The sequence below is a fragment of the Puma concolor genome, chromosome B4 (genome assembly GCF_028749965.1).
Source record: "Puma concolor isolate L17-30 chromosome B4, mPumCon1.1.hap2, whole genome shotgun sequence".
NCBI classification, from domain to species: Eukaryota; Metazoa; Chordata; class Mammalia; order Carnivora; family Felidae; genus Puma; species Puma concolor.
This window is the reverse complement of record NC_141673.1, coordinates 11,661,091-11,677,717: the sequence shown is the minus strand read 5'-3', so window position 1 is coordinate 11,677,717 and position 16,627 is coordinate 11,661,091. Positions and strand designations below refer to the sequence as shown.

Sequence of the window (16,627 nt, the reverse complement as noted above, 5' to 3'; positions counted from 1 at the left end):
AAAGTGAGCCACCGCCCGGCCCGTCTGCCCCGTGGGCTGTGGGACTCAGATCATACGCTACATTCTGGAGGATGACAGGAGAGGTACAGGTGCAGCCTGCCCCGCCTCGATCCCCGGCCCGGGGGCCCGTGGGCTTCGTGATCTTGGACAAGGGCTCAACCTCTGAGTCAGTCCCACGTGTAAAAGGGAATGTTGACGAGGACGCTAACCCCGTGCGGCCACCGAGGGGTCAGGAGCCCAGAACGAGGCCCGGCGCCCCGTGAGCGCCCTCCGGGCACTGGCTGCTACTGCCCATTGCCCCGCGGCCCTTGGCCTCCCTCCGCTACCGCCAGGTGCTGGTTTATCTGGCTTCTGCACGCCTGTGACAGGTCCCGGTCTGTGGTTTTGGCCGCTCCCGGGGCGGCCCGGCTCTCCTGCCTCCGCCACAGCGGCCTTCCCCAGGCGGTGCTCACGCGGTTTCGATAGGAACACGAGAGCCAACGAGGACAAAGCACACAGGAGTGGTCACGGCACCCCAGGGCCGAGGGCAAGGGTGTCCCCGGTGTTGAGCGCCCACGGCTCCCAGGATGCCAGCGCCTTGGCTGGGCAACTGAGCCTAAGGGCTGTTTGGCCCCAGGAGGGAGATAGAGGGCGGGCGTTCTGGGCTGGCACCTTGCTCCGCGGGCCAAGGGGAGCCGGGAACAGGAAGGGGCGGAGAGGCTGGCCGAGGCGGAGGAGGTACTGTGGCACACACAGGGAACAGCCGGCCCAGCTCCCTCAGGGGGCCAGGCTTGCCGCGGGAGTGGCCCTGTGCCCGTTGGCAGAGAAGGAAGCGCTAGAAGCATCCAGCGCATCGGGTGTAAGAGCCCAGGCTTCAGAGGCAACCACGCCTGGGTACAAACCCGGGCTCTGCGCCCTATGAGCCCGTGTCCTTATCTGCATAACGGGACAGGAAGCGCCCTCTTGCCTTGTGTGTGAAGGTGGCACCGGGACAGCGGCCACGACTGACAGCACTGTTAGTAACAGGAGAGGCTGGCCGAGGGCAAGAGGGTGGCGGAGTCAGAGGAAGCAGGGACAGCAGGCCAGCCCGGGAAGGGGACACAAGTGCTCCTGGAGCCCAGACAGAACAGAAGCTGTCGACAGAGCAAACCCTGGCTTTATTGGTCCGGTTTGTTCACAGTGAGGCTTCCAGAGGCAGGGGCCTGACTCCCCCGTCCCTCTGCCCAGTGCATGCTCTCCGCCCTCGTGCCTGGGAAGGAAGGAAGGTGGCTCTTTGGGGGAGCGGGGGGGCGGGGCGGTGGCTACAGGGTAATTTAGTGTGGGGCCCAGGGTCTGTTCTTCACAGCAGGAGGTAGAAGGGATCACATAAAGTTCTTTATTACAGACCTACAAAAAATGAGAGAATTATATATTACTCTCACTTGTTTGGGTTTCTTTTTTCCTCTTCTATTTTACAAAACAGCAGCAGGGAAGAAAAACTGCAGGAGGCAGATGGGCCAGGCACCGGGGTGCAGATCGGAAGGGGCCAGGGACACGCAGCCGCCATTGGCCCGGTGCACCGCGGGCTGGCTGGCCTGGGGCTCTCTCCAGCATCCTGGGGGAACTAAGGCGAGCCCTGGTGGGAGCAGGCAAGAGAGTGGGTGGGAAGACGGCTGTCCCCAGGTCAGTGGCAGTCAGCCGGCCCGGAAGCCCCGGAGGCTCCCAGGGTTTGGGGGCCTGGTCTCCAAAGCACGGGTCCACAGGGGCTGGACAGAAGGGAGGAGGCAGGAAGGGCCAGCACAGGAGGTCTGAGCTGTAGCGGGGGCCCTCCTGGAACCCCGGGGCCCAGGTGGGCAAGGGCCACCAGGATTCTTCCCTGCGTGTCAGCCAATCAGCTTCTTCAGGAAGGCCTCCAGCTGGTCCTCGTCCTTGATGCCCACGAACTTGTCCACCACATCCCCGTTCTTGATGGCCAGCACGGTCGGCACGGCGGACACCTGGGTGCAGGAGACAAGGGGAGGTGAACTCCTCTCAACCGCCACTCCCAAGCCTTTGTGGAGAAGGCCGGTGGCTCCCGCGGGGCACTGACGGCCCAGGAGGCGGGCACGGCCCCTCCTCTTGGTGCAGGGGTCCTGCGGGGCCTGGAGGTCCACCCGCCGGGGAGACTTTTCCACTGCGGGCTCCCCGTGGTCCCCTTCCTCCCCCAACCGCACGACTGACTCACTGGCCCAGTGGTTTGGCTGCAATGACAGGAGAGATGAAAATAACCCGTCCGTGCAGCTGCAGGCCGGGGCTGGGGGCGGGGCGTGGCTGAGGAGCCCGGAGAAGCTTCCCCAGGAGGGAAGACCCAGAGACTGGGGTCCGTGGCCTGGCTTGGCCCCTCGCGGGTAGGCCGTGCCACCTCCACGGCCCCGGTGCCCTCTTCTGTCAAACGGTGACCAAAGGATCTCCCTTGAAGGTTTAGGACAAACCATCCAGATGCAAAGCTGAGTGGTCAGGAGCTCAGGCTCTGGATGCGGCCACTCTGGGGGAGCCACTTCATCACTGTCTCCGTGTCCTCATCAGCAAAATGGAGCCACCGGAGGCATTCGTGCTGGGCTTGGGGGCTGCGTGGGATGATGCACATGGCGCCCTGCGCCTGGCAGGCACATCGAGTGTTAGGACCTGGCAGAGGGCCTGGTATGCAGTGGCGCTCAACAAACGGTGGCTGCAGAGAGCATGGCAGAAAAGTCTAACGCAGGAGCCACGTCGGCTCGCTGCCGTGGCCGGTTAGCAGGGTCCAGAAATTCATGGACTCCTACTGGACAGCGTGGGAGGAGGGGCTCGGCTACACACGATCCGATGTTTACTTATTAGGGGGGTCGGGGGCAACATTCTTGGCCTGTGAAGCATTTTCTCAAGTTCCCTCGGGGGACCTGTGCAGATTACACGGCATGTCAATGAGGCCCGCTGCACCCTGGCATCTAGCATTTTCTGCCGCCTGGGCTCCCTGCCTGACGTTTGTAGACATTTTTTAAAAAAATGGATACACAGAACAAGATAAACAGACTTTTCTTACACATGTTAACTACAAAGTAACAACAGCAATTTACACAAACACACCCCGTCTTCGGGATTCTGAGCGCATCCTGCCCGTGAGTCATCTCGGGAAACCAGACTTCGGGGTTAGAACGTTCACACCGTGCGCGGGTCGCTTACAAGAGAACCACAGGCCACAGCGGCCCGAGCTCATACCTCGGGCGGTGCTACCACTCGCTCCCGACCGTGTGGCAGGCCCTGGCCTCCGCTAACTGGCTCTGGGTGGACAAACGCGGCAGGTAATACGACAAAGTCCGTATTCCGGTTAGTCCCTCCCGGCCCTTTTGAGGGCTGTCCGGGGGCTGATGCGGTGGCAGCTGATATGCTCCTCAGACCCATCCGGCAGGGGGCGGACCACGTGTGCCACTGCCCGTGGCCCGACCACTGGCTCCCGTCCTTGTCGTTCACGACTGTGGCAGGGGAGGCGGCATGAAGTACAAAGGTCTGGAATGTGGCTCTTAGGGTCTCCAGGCACAGGCAGGGCCCAGAGAAACTTGCTCCGGCCGGGCTGCACAACCAGTCGTTTGGGGTGCGCGTGTGCACACATGGAACACGTAGGCTCCACCCCCAGACTGGAGCCCAACGCAGGGCCTCAAGTCACGACCCTGAGATCAACACCTGAGTGGAGATCAAGAGTCAGATGCTTAACCGACTGAGCCGCCCAGGTGCCCCAAACGATTTAATTTTAACTTAATTTAATTTAAAATATATATTTCTAAACGTTTGCTTATTTTTGAGAGAAGGTGAGCAGGAGAGGGACAGAGAGAGGGGGACGGAGGAGGATCTGAAGTGGGCTCCGTGCGGACAGCAGAGAGCCTGATGCGGGGCTCAAACTCACGAACTGCTGGATCGTGACCTGAGCTGAGGTCGGAACGCTCAATGACTGAGCCACCCAGGCGCCCCAAGATTTTATCTTAAGTAATCTCTACACCCAACGTGGGGGCTTGAACTCATAACCCCAGAGACCAAAAGTTCCACACTTCACTGACTGAGCCAGCCACGCACCCCCAGAGCTGTGGTCTTATGCGCCCTCTAGTGGCCTGTGAGGGCAGCTAGGGTGCCTCAAATCCAGCCATTCAACTGAGGCACCAGGCTCAAGCACTAACTGGATCCCCTCCCCTCCCGTTTCTCCAACCGATATAAAAGCTGTGTGTCAGGGGCTAAGTGTGGCTCAGTGGGCTAAGCATCTGACTCCTAGTTTTGGCTTAGGTCATGATCTCTCGGTTTGAGTGTTCAAGCCCCGCATCGGGCTCTGTGCTGGCAGCTCAGAGCCTGCTTAGGATTCTGTCTCCTGCTCGCTGCCTCTCCCCTGCCCGCGTGTACTCTCTCACTCTCTAAATAAATAAATAAGCTGTGTGTCATTGTACGAGAAGTAGTCTGATTGCTTTCGCGTGTCCTCTCGGGACGACGCTCACTGTGGGGCCTGGAGGGGGACTCAGTTTTCAAGAACTTCACGAGTCCCACCACGATCACACCTGTGTGTTCACACGCATGCACGCACGCGCACAGCCACACTGCGGTCAGGTGTACCGCAGACAGTCCGAGGCCTGGTCATTACTGACCAAGGGCATTCTTCCAAGCGTGAGTCCAAATCGCACAGGCGCGCAGAGCAACGGGCTTGCGGGAAGCCGGTTTTTCCGGGACACTGCTGTGGCACCTGGGGTGTGATGGGACTTCCCTCCCCTGAGGTGGCTTTGCGGATCCGGAGTTTGGCTCACAAATCAGGAGGGGCTGGTGCTTGTAAACCCGGCCTTACATGGAAGTGCACAGGTCCTTGGCACACGCCTGTAGAATGTGATCCAAGTGCAAGAGGGGCCGTGGCGGACCAAGAATGCTGCTTCCCTCCCAACTCTGGCAGCGCTGAAGGGACCGAGGGGCCAGGAGAGAGATGAACAGATGCGCGAAGACGTGCTGCTTCTCCTCCTGCTCTGTGACACCACCAGGAGCCTTCCAGGCTGAACCCGATGCCCTGAGAATTCAGGGTAGGGTGGGGTGTGTGTGTGTGTGTGTGTGTGTGTGTGTGTGTGTGTGTGGTCCGTCCCCACCAACCTGCAGCCCAGTGGCTCGCCCTGTGCGACTGAGCTCAGTGTCCCTGCTCAGTCTCCCCCTTCTCCCCCCCAACCTCCTCCACCTGTGAGGACCTACTGAGGGACAGACACAGCGCTAGATGTCACAGGAGGCTGGCCACCTCCTCCTCAGCTAACTGCGGAACTGATGCAAAGGAAAAGACCACTGTCACCGAGGCTGCTACCTACTGGGGGCTCCTTTAAGGGTCAGGAACGACACCAACCGCTTGCGTAGGCTACCTCGTAAGTTCTTGCCTCGAGGTGGGGTCGCTTTGAAGAGGAGAAGACAGAGGCACAAGCACTGAATGAGGAAGAGCGGGAGCTGGGATCTGTCGTGGGATCTGTCTGACTTTGCTGTCTGTGATCAAGCTGAGCCATCCCTTGGCCTAAGAGCTACCGGGTCCCAGCAGGGCGAGGATGAACGGGCAGCTGGGCAGCCTCCAGCCTGGGAGGCTCCCAGTGGTGTCACACTCCACGTTTCAAATGAGAAGCCTTTGGACACGGGAGGGTTCTGGCACAAAGCTATTACTGAAAAACTCAAATCCAACTCTATGATGTTCTGGAAAAGGCAAAACTATGGGGACAGTAAAAAAGATCAGTGGTTGTCAGGGGCACCGGGGGAGGAGGAAAAAAAAGGAAAAGGTGAAACCCAAGGGGATTTGTAAGACGGTGACGCTATTCCGCACACAACTGTAACGGCGGATGCGTGTACATTGTCAAGACCCACGAGATGGACACCATCTGGCGGGACCCCTGCACGTCCCCAGAAGGTCAGCACAGGACTTTCCAACTTTTGCTTCTCGATGTTTTGTTTCCACGCTGCTGGCAGTGCTCACCTAGAAGCTGGTCGGAAGAGCAGAATCTTGGGCTCTTCCTACACCTACTGAATCAGAATCTGCTTTTAAGCAACATCCCAGATCGTATTCATGTTTGCAAAGCACTGATTTAGAAGACTTGCAAAGCGGGGAGATACGGTAACGATCGCTTCTAGCTACATATTCATAATAATATGAAACAGCAATACTCAGTGAACTATGAGGTTATACGAAACATTAAAAGGAAAAATAACTCAAATGAAACCTTAAATGAGTTTAAAACACCACCCAAGATGGTGACAGTGGTTGTATCTGGGGCAGTAAGATGACAGCGGACTTTCCCCCTGATTAACTACTTGGCTGTTTTCCTAATGCTTTTAAAGGGCCTTCTCCATACGAGGAGAAAATAAAAGAATAACAGCTCCAAGTGTGAAGCCAGAGGAAAGCATAAAGCTTCGAGGGTCCACATCTGGATCCACTCTCTGCCCCCAGTAGCTGGCAAGGTCTGTACGGAATGCACAGCCAGGCAGCAGGGACGGAGACGGACAGCAGAGAGCTTTTCGTCTGGCCAAGCCAGGGCAGTGCACGATCGGGTGGTGGTGGTGTGGGGGGGGTACCCTAAAACTACCGAAGCCCCGAGTCTTTCCCTTCCCTGTCCTTTGGGAGACCGTGGGGGTCCAGGGTGGTCAGCTGAGCGAAGCAGAAGTGTGGTGCCTGAGGGAGGAGACTTGCCCCGAGGGCATGTGCTGGGCACGAGGGGAGGTTCAGGAAAGCCTGGAGAGAGGGACCAAATTCCCTGAAAACAATTTTTTTCCCCCTTTTTTAAAGTAGGCTCCAAGCCCAACGTGGAACTTGAACTCAGGACCCTGAGATTAACAGCCACATGCTCTGTGGACTGAGCAGCCAGGCGCCCCTCCCTGAACACCATTTAAAGCAGTTTCTACCACATGTTCATCCAACACTCGGAAAAGGAGGAAGCTGTCCCAGGAGGTACCCTGGATCTCTCAGCTGAAACGTCTTTGTCCTCTGGCTCTCCTCCAAAAGAACAGGTGTGAAGGAAGGAAGGAAAGGGGGTCAGGAAAGTCCCTGTTGGAGCTTCCTCAGCCCTGCAGTGACCTCTGCCCAGGGCTTGGCAAAACAAGGAGGCTGGGACCAGCTGATGTGACCCACGAGATCTGGGCAGTGGACAGAGGGAGGAGCGAGAAGGTCCTACAAGAGGACCCAAGTCCACATACACTTTCCAGGCTTGACCACAGGACCTCAGTGCCCAGCCCTAACCACCAGGCTCCCTGGAATGCAGGTGGGGGTGGTCTTGGGAACCTCGCCACCCGGGGGGGGCCCCTGTTGGCGGGAACTGGATTATTCTTCTTCACATCTGTACCGGTTAACCACGGTTCCCGGAACATGGCTGGCGCTCAGGGCATGTCTGCTAAAAAGTTCTACTGGCTGAGGCTGATTGGCATGGCGGCAGGAGTTAGCCGAAGACATCTTACGCCCGCCCCTCACCCTGGGAATGTCCTGGGAGCTCCAGCCCTCAGCTCACCCCCACAGCTGCCGCGGGCCTTGGGGGAGGGACGGACAAGTAGGAGAAAGGTAGGGGCATCTGAATGGCCAGTAAGTACCCCCTTGACTGAACGCTCAGTGACAGAGCTTTCAAACACAGTAACTTGGGATGCCTGGCTGGCTCGGTCAGTAGAGCATGCCACTCTTGATCTCAGGGTTGTGAGTTCGGGCCCCAAATAGGGATGTCGTTTACTTAAAAAAAAAAAGACAAAACAGAACATCAAAGTAGTAACTCATCCCTCTCCCCTGCGCCAGCCCTCGTAAGGCGCCCTCAGTCACTCACCGCCACAGGCAGTCCTACACCCCCTCACTCATCTGCAGTGACCATCGGTGGCTTTGCCTGCCCGGCACCTATTTCCTTTCCCTCTGGTTGGGGCAGCCTGATTTCCTGGCGGGGGGAATCACTGCCACCCCAGTGCAGCAGGCAGCCAGCCTATGCGCACCCCCGTCCCCTTGGGGACTGGCTGGAGGCGGCATCTCTACTTGAGCTGGGCTCGGGCGGGGGCGGGGGGGGCGCTGAGCCTGGACTTACAAACTCGATCAGCACCCCTTCCCGTCTGGCCACAGTCAACTCCCCCAGTGGCCTGTGCTCTCACTCTCTGCTCAGTTCCCCACGCTGGCCATCCAGCCGCAGTACATCTCTCCCCTTTCTCCAGCTGTTGTGGTCTCCGAGGCCCAGAAGATGCCCCCACACCCCACTCATTTCCTGCTCCGGGCACACAGGCACTGCTATTCTGTGAGCAAACTGTGCTCACCCTGACCCCAGGGCCTTTGCATTTGATGTCTGCTCTGCCTCAGATTACTCTTCCAAAGAGCTGCTTGCTTCATTTCCTTCCTCCCTCCAGATCTTTGCTCGGATGTCAGCTTCTCAGAGACCTTCCCTAACCCACCCTTTTATTTTTTATTTACTTATTTCTATTTTTATTTATTTTTTAAAAAGTAAGCTCCACACCCGACATGGGGCTTGGACTCATGACCCTAGGATCAAGGATCACATATTCTATCGAGCCAGGTGCCCCCACACCCTTTCAAAAATGAAACCCTCCCATGGGGCGCCTGGGTGGCTCAGTTGGTTAAGCGTCCGACTTCAACTCAGGTCATGATCTCACAGCTTGTGGGTTCGAGCCCCGTGTTGGGCTCTGTGCTGATAGATGGCAGCCTGGAGCCTGCTTTGGATTTTGTGTCTCCCTCTCTCCCTGCCCCTCCCCCACTCACACTCTGTCTCAGATGAGTAAACATTAAAAAAAAGTGAAACCCTCTCCAGCCCCATGTTCAGCCCCACCTCGTTTTCTTGATTTGTTTCCACAGCACTTATTACCTAAAGCAGAGATCCCATAGGCCAGACCCAGCCTGCTGCCTGTTTGTGTAAATAAAGTTTTACTGGCATACAAGTATGCCCATTTGTTTATACACTATCTCTGGCTGCTTTCAATGGCAGTTGAGTTTTTGCAATAGAGACCAATGCCCTGTAAAGCTTCAAGTATGTTCCACCTGGTCCTTTAGAGAAAAAGCGTGCCGATCCTGTTTTTTTTTTGGGGGGAGGGGGTTAGCTTTGTTCATTGTCATATCGACAACCAAGTAACAGCACCTGGCATTTAAGAGACTCTGAACACACATCTGTTAAATACACACAGAGACCAACCAAATGCATTAGACTACCCTGTCTCAGTGTGTGCTGTGCTCTTGGCCTTTCTTCTCTGTGCATCCTTCATGGCCCCAGTCAGAGGTCCCCCAAAATGGAAGCATTCCCTCCCCCGACCCCAACAATCAGTCCCTTCTTCCTTTGTGCACCTCTGCTGTCAGCACCTCTCACCGTACGCTGAAATGACCTGTCTACCTGTTGTTCTCTTGCCAGACTAGACTAGGGGTGCTGGACACAAGGTGTTCATCTTCTTTGTGCCAGAATCACGGATGCCCGGCTCACTGCGGGGCTCCCGAACGACGGCTGACGGAATATGTGCGTGGATGAAAACATGAACGAAGGAGCGCGTCAGTGCCCCAAGACTCAGACGATAACCTGGTGTTTTGGATCATACACTCCGCTTCCTAAAGGTGGGCTAGACAGACAAGCGGCTCAGAGGGTCAACAGAGTCACATCTGCAAAGGGCTCTGAATTCCTGAGAGCTCTAGGAAAAACCGAGACACTTCTTCCTGGCTGCCTGGTGGTCCCCAAGATGTGTCCCGCACCTGCTATCCTAGGGCCCAAGCACCCCTCACACCAGCTGCACTGTGGCAATCCCCTGCCGATTCATACCTCATATTCTAGGGCGAGGTCTGTGTGGTCGTCAATATCCACCTTGGCCATCACCACTTTTCCATGCTGCTTGGCCACCACCTTCTCTAACCTTGGCCCCAGGATCTTGCACGGGCCACACCACCTCAGAAGGGGAGAAAGGAAGCATCCAGTCACAAGAGTGCTCAGCAATCGATTTACTGCCTCCCCAGAAACTTCCCTTGACCCACATCTTTCTGAGGGGCCTTCTGCCCTCATTAGCTCTGTTTACAGTGTTTGAATATTAACTTGTAATGTCAACAGGTCAAATGATAAAGCCAGAACTCTGCAGCGGGGGAATTTCCAGGGGTCCCGGGCTTCTAAATCACAGTCTTCATCAGAAGACTCTTATAAGGGTTATTTCAATAGATATAAGAGAATTGCACTGTCACAGAAAAAAATATGAGATGTGAAGTTAAAAGGTTTGGGTTCCAACAAAGACTCCTCACCTATCAGCTCACTGTTCTGGGGCCTCGGTTTCCTCTTTTGAGAAAGAGAGATCATGTCTCTCCAAGCAGCGATGAGAAATCTACTAAGGCAACATGAATAAACATACTCTATAAGCTGCAGGGTTACTCTAGATGCTTCACGGACCCACAACTACAGGGAGGACAGACTAGTGGCTGGGGAGCTTCTACAACATGCTAGTCACTGCGCCAGGGCCTTCTCAGCTTTTACCGCCCAGAACCCTCAGCCCCACAAAGGAAAAGAACACGCCTTCCTAAGAAACTGAGGAGCACGCAAGTTAAGGAACATGTGCGTGGCCCCAGATCTGGCGAGCGGGACGTGGGAACTGCAACCCGAGGTTGTGTTCCAAATGTCTTCCTCCAGCCCTGGTTATCCTGGGATCCCTCAGGCCCCGCGTCAAGTGCTAGCAAGGTACCGATCACAGCTGTTCCCCTTCGGGTGGTGAGCTCTTTGGGAACAGGCTGTCATCTCCGGAGCACTAGGGACAGTGCCAGGTGCTGAATGAACAAGCTCACTGTCTTACTTCCTCGTCGAAGGAAATGAGGCATCATCCCATTTGTCACTCATTTGGGAAGTCCTCTCTGGAGTGCTCACTATACAGGGGAGGTAGAAAGCTCCGCCTTCCACGAACCCCTGGCTGATGACCCCTATTTTATGCTCAGCCTTGAAAACGCTTTCCCTTCGGGGATTTCAATTAAGGAACTCACAACACCTAAAAACCCAGTCTGCAAGAGCTTATCTCCTATTGTAAGAAGAAAGGGAGGCACAAGGAGGTCACACGGCCTGACCAAGGCCATGTGGTGAGTCAGAGAGAGTGGGAAAGAAGGCAAAACAATCTGTCTGACGTTTGTTCGTTTGTTCGGAAGGCCTCCCAGCTTGTAACTCAGGCTATGCCAGGTCTGTCCAGTTCTTTGGTAGCCAGGTGGCTGCTTAGGACCCAAAGTCTGGAAATGAGAAAGCCAAGCTAACAATTAGAAGGCTAGAGGCATTTAAGGATCCCTAAAACACACTTGTACAGCACTGAAAAGAAAACCCTGCCCATCCCCTGCGTGCTGGGATATCGCTGTGGGGACACTGATAACTTTTTGCCAGCCCTTCCCAGTTTGGGCGGCAAGATGTTAAACATCAACCTATCCGCAGGGCCAGGAATTGATATACACCACAAACCAGATGATGTGATGGTCCCTATTTTTCCTGCTTTGGTCCAAGCTGAAGGGGACTCAGCCATTTGGGCAGGGAGATACAGAACATGAGTGTTTCTCAGCACCAATGACAGGGAGCTTTGAAGACTGTTTACTAGTGTGTGTCTTACCAGACTGCACTCAATCTTTGATGGCAGGGACTGGGTCTTACCAGCCTTTGTAAGGAGACTACATCTGAGAAGCATCGAACATGGCACTGAGACACAGCAGATACTCAGTAAATACCTGACCGAGCAACACCCCAGTCTTCTGCCGACCCCTGGGACTCACTGTGCGTGAAAATCCACAACCACTGGTGTTTCACTGTTGACAACTCGGTCTTGAAAGTCAGGTCCATCCTGGATATTAAAGGTCGTTGTGCAGACTCTGGTGGTGTATATTGACCGGGCTTGGTTGGGTGTTACTGTGAGGTCACCAGGACTGCACCGCACGGCCCTGGAGGTGAGGGGTGCCCACCGACCCTGAGGCGGTTTCCTGGAGATGATGGAGGCCAGGAACCTCCTCAGGAGAAGTCGCTGAGCCATCTGTGAGGGAAAGAGGCAGGAACAGTTCGAGAAGTCAACACCGCAGGAAAAGAAAGGTATTTGGGGAGAACTGGGGGGCTCAACATTCAGGGCCAGAAGAATTCCAGGAAATGATATGTAAGATTTCTAGAGGAGGGGGCGCCTGGGTGGCTCAGTGTTTAAGTGACCAACTCTCTTGGTTGCCGCTCAGGTCATGATCTCACGGTTCATGGGTTCAAGCTCTGACAGGTTCCAGGCTGACAGTGCTGAGCCTGCTTGGGATTCTTTTTCTCTGCCCCTTCCCCACTCGCGCGCGAACGCGCACTCTCTCTCTCTCTCTCTCAAAATAAATAAACTTAAAAAAAAAAGATTTCTAGAATAGAGGTTAAGTGAAGAATGAGAATCAAAAAGCAGGAGTCACATAACACAACTCGGAAACTGGGCTGATGACAAAAGAGAAATCAGGATATTCAGAATTATAACAGAAGGGAGGGAGGAACATACATTCATGGAGAACCTGCCAAGAGCCAAGGGGGCCTTAGTTCTCCCAGATCACCCAGGAGGAAGTTTCTACAGTACTGCTCACACTACAGATAGGGAGTCCGAAGCTCAGGTAAATTGTGACACGCCCAAAGTAACCTATTAAATGAGAGTCAACACTGGAACCCAAGGCCGTCTGCAGATTCTTTATTACTCATTTTAATGAGTGTTCTAACGGGAAATTAAGGCACGAGGGAGTTATCAAAGGATCAGAAAAGAGGAATCGCAACAATTCAAGGTGGGGGGAACCAAGAGGTTCCGGACCCGGAGTGTGTGGGGGGGAATAAAAAAGAAGGGACATGCGTTGAGGGACTGGGGAATCGGACGCCGCCGGGGATCCCGGCCCTCCGGAGGACAGGTCCCCCCGCCCGGGGTCTTCGCCCGGTCGGCCGCCGGCCAGCGCAGGAACAGACCCGGAGCTTGCCTCCGCCGCGACACCACCTAGAGCCACCCCCACGAGCCTCCTACCTCCCTGCAGCGCGAGCGGAGGGATGCACGGCCCGGCCCTCCCCGTCAGTCAAGGGCACTCCTGCCGTCACTTCCTCGGGGGAGGGCCTTTCGAGCATCACTTCCGGGGACAGACAACCTGGAGGACTGCTCTCCGCAACCCGAGGGCGGCTTGGATTTTCCACCAATGGGGATGACGGACGACGGCACAGCGGAAGGGGTGGAGCCTCAGTTAGGGACCGGAAGAGAGGTGTTCTCGGGGAGGGACAACGGAAGAGGGGGCTGGTCCTTGGGAGGGAAAACCGGGAGAATGGGCGGGCCCTCGGGGGGGGGGGGGGGGGGGGGAAGAGGGGGCGGGTCCTTGAGGAAAGACGCCCTCGACCGGAAGAGGGGGCGGGTCCTTGAGGAAAGACCGGAAGAGGAGTGGCCCTCGGGGAGGGGCCGGAAAAAGGCAGGCGGGCCCTCGAGGAGGGTCCGGAAGAAGAGGAGGAGGAAGGAGGTGGGAGCTTGAGGGAGTTACCCAAGGGCGAAAGGGCGGGAGGGAGGTGTGGTTCCGGGTTTTGCAGACTCCTCCACCCGCCACCCCTTTGCCTCAGTGTCTTCCGAAAATAACAGGTGCGGGAGATTCTTTTCCTCCTTTTTACAAATGAGGCAGCTAAGCTCCTTGAAGGCGGAAGTGCCGGTTAGGGGCAAAAGACCCCGACTGGGAGTAAAGAGGACGCTTTGTGGCCCTTGTCTGTCACACGCAACTGTACCCGCTAGTGGTTTTGGACAAGTCACCCTGGCCCGGGGGGCTTCGGTTTCCCAATACGTGACATGAAAGGCTGGCGTGGTTCAAGCCTGTCTCCGGAGTTGCTGGGGAACAGGGCTTGGACAAGATGTCAGGTGGTGGTGGTACTCGGCCTGCTTTTGAGGCCCCGGGTAAGGTGTGGGGACCCGTGAACTTGTTTGAGCCTGGGCCTTCCTTTCGCACCCACCGTCGCTGGCCTGGACAACAGGGGCTAAGTATCTGTGTGGCCCAGGCTGGAGTCACAGCCATCTCTTGTCTCCCCCCGCCCCCTCTCCCTTACATTACAACCACTCGTGGCCTGGCGGGTCTATGAATACATCACTGCCTTTTCCCTCCTCCTTGCCTTATGCTTAATTTAAATGCTCTTTTCTCTCTCCCCTTGGCGGAACACCTACTCATCACTTCTCTGAGCAGCAGTAATTGTTTCCTTCTCTGTAGTGCTTTGTTCGAAACTCTTATGTAACACATTGTGGGTGTCTGCCTCTCCCCCTAGACTTTATGCTTCCTGAGAGTAGGAATTTGTCGCTTTTATTTGACTCCATATGCCCACCAATCTGATACAGTGCCTGACTCCGAGGATGTTCGATAGATGTTTATTAAACACTGTCTTTGGATATCTCAGGGAGCGGTTTATAGAAAGGTTACGTGACTTGTCCAAGGTCACAAGGCAGGTAAATTGGCACAGCCCCTTCTTACACCTCCGTTTCAGTCTAGTCCAGCCACTGGGAATCCCATACAGCTCCAGAGTGTGCTTAAATGTCGCTCCAGTCCCTGGATTTTGTAGTTGCTCTATGACCGGAAGGCTCTGTCCTCTACTCTCCAAGGGAGAGACTAGGCATCATCTCTGGAGACCCTTTCCTGAGCCTCCTCTAGCGGGGGAGATGCCCTTCTTCGACCTTCCGCAGCCCCTGTGCCTCTGTACATCAGCCACCACACTCAGCACTCTGTATTGTTACCGTCTGTTTTGTCTCCACTGCATTTATTACTAATACAGAAAGATGTTAAAAAGAAAAAAAAATTCGGGACACCCTGCTGGCTCAGCTGGAGGAGCAGGTGACTCTTGATCACAGGGTTGTGAGGTAGAGATGGGTATAGAGATTACTTAAAAATAAAAAATCTAAAACAAAATTCATTCTTAGTTTTCCAATGGCTCTCAGCCTTCCCTCTTGCCCACACAGCTCCTGACCCATTTCCTCAGGGCCAGTTCAAAGCCGAACGTGTTCACTCCCAGTTTCACAGAAAACAGCCAGTGCCTGGGATGTGGGGGGAGATGACAGGAGGGTGACAGCACCGTCCAGGTTCCACCCACAGGCAGGCCGGGTGGGGATTCACAGAATTCAGACGAAAGGGCTGGTGGCCTCACAGTGATGCAGTCTAACTAAAGTGGGCTGGAGAGGAGATGGGTAGACCGTCAGAGGCTTTGGAGGACATCTCGTGGGCTTGTGTCAAACCCAGAAAAACCAACACCAGAAGGATGGAGAGGCCAGGGAAGCGGTCTTGTGGAAAGTTTCACAATCCTCCCACGTTGGGAGGTGTGGAAAGTCTAGAAGGCACCAAGAACCTCTCATTTTGGCAGAAAAACTTACTCTGGTGTTGGGAAGTCCGCAAAGATAACCACGAACACAGCAAAGCTACGAGGGGGATGCACAGTTCCCCAAAGTGCAGCGATCACAGACCAGAGCGGTGGGGATCGGGCTACTGGTGCGGAAACTACAAAATATTGTCTGTTCTTTGTTCCTCACTCCTCACTGTACTGTCATCTCCCAAAGGGTCCATCTGTCTCTCCATGGCTTATGTCCGGGCCTGGTGCATGATAGCAGGTGCTCCGTGATTATTTGTCCCATGAACAGACGGCAGGAGCACAAATCACACCTTCTTACCCCAAATCCCATTGTCTCCACCATATCACGTGGCTCCATTATACCCTTCCCAAATCGCTGCCATGTTTTTTTTGTCTGTTTCCCCTTCGTCTTGGCCATAGTACGCTGTTTGTTCTTTGTGCAGTTGACAGGTTCGCTCCCTCACTCCCCTGGCGTGCACGTCCTCTGGGGTGGGTGAGAGAATCTTTGGAATAGACCCACAACCCCTGGCCATCACCAGCTGTGTCAGCCTTCCACTTTAAATAGATTGTCCACCACAGGCAGGGGGCCAGGTGAGAGCACGGGCAGGCGTGGCCCTCCCTGCCCTGTCTGATCTCTCGCTTTTGCCTCTGCCCGTGCCCAGGGCTGGAGCCAACAGTGGTAATCCACGGTGGGAGCACCTGAGGTCAGCATCCCTTGGTGCGGCTGTGTTTGCTAGTTCCAGATGCCGTCTGGCTGGGGAGCTTCCCCCTCGTCCGTTTTCACTTCTGTTGTTTCTGTAGCTCCAGCACCTCTTCCAGTCACCTGCTAATCCTATTCCTCCTTTCCGATGCATTTTCTGAAAGGCCATTGTCCCTGCTCAGTTCACATTTTGAATTCCGAAGGAGGACCAGTCCTGTTTATCCTCATCCCACAGTGACTTCACCTCTTGGCCTCAGGCTTCTCATCTGAGAAATGGGAAGAATTATGCCTTCCCCATAGGGGGCCGGGAGATTGCAGGAAAGACTGGAACAGTTGTTGGTGTTAGGTCTAGGTCTGTGTGTCCTAGGGTTGTGATATACAATGTGTTTCTTACTGTGGCTCATGGTCAGAGGGTTTGAAAGCTGTTGATATACTGAAGAGTTACCCAACACCTGATGCTGTTCTAAGCACCTTACACGTATCAACTCAATCCTACAACCCTGTGAGCCCCCGTCTGTGCCCCCTAATGAGGCACATGGGGGCTAAGTGGTTTGTCCAGGGTCCCCCAAACAATAGGAGATAGATAGAAGCTTACAAGTGCTATATTGCCCCTAGCAAGGATCTGATCTGACTCAAGACTGCTTCTTCTTCCCACCACCAATCC

At 55.2% G+C, this 16,627-nt stretch overlaps 1 protein-coding gene across 1 annotated transcript; it reads right to left on the bottom strand.

The window, feature by feature from the left end:
* Nucleotides 1-1,117: 1,117 nt before the first annotated feature.
* On the bottom strand, nucleotides 1,118-13,088 carry TXN2 (thioredoxin 2). Its single transcript, XM_025926626.2, has 4 exons — nucleotides 12,934-13,088; nucleotides 11,693-11,946; nucleotides 9,735-9,858; nucleotides 1,118-1,955 (listed from the first exon to the last, which is right to left on the bottom strand). Exons 2-4 carry the CDS (start codon nucleotides 11,944-11,946, stop codon nucleotides 1,842-1,844), a joined length of 492 nt encoding a protein of 163 aa, XP_025782411.1. The 5' UTR covers nucleotides 12,934-13,088; the 3' UTR covers nucleotides 1,118-1,841.
* Between the last annotated feature and the right edge of the window lie 3,539 nt (nucleotides 13,089-16,627).

What these genes read in the sequence shown, in the direction of transcription:
- TXN2 (XM_025926626.2), bottom strand. Translation starts at nt 11,946, where the DNA reads ATGGCTCAGCGACTTCTCCTGAGGAGGTTCCTGGCCTCCATCATCTCC. An exon ending in GTTGTGGATTTTCACGCACA is followed by an intron (nt 9,859 to 11,692) that starts GTGAGTCCCAGG and finishes TCCCCTTCTGAG; the next exon opens with GTGGTGTGGCCCGTGCAAGA. An exon ending in ACCTCGCCCTAGAATATGAG is followed by an intron (nt 1,956 to 9,734) that starts GTATGAATCGGC and finishes TCCTGCACCCAG; the next exon opens with GTGTCCGCCGTGCCGACCGT.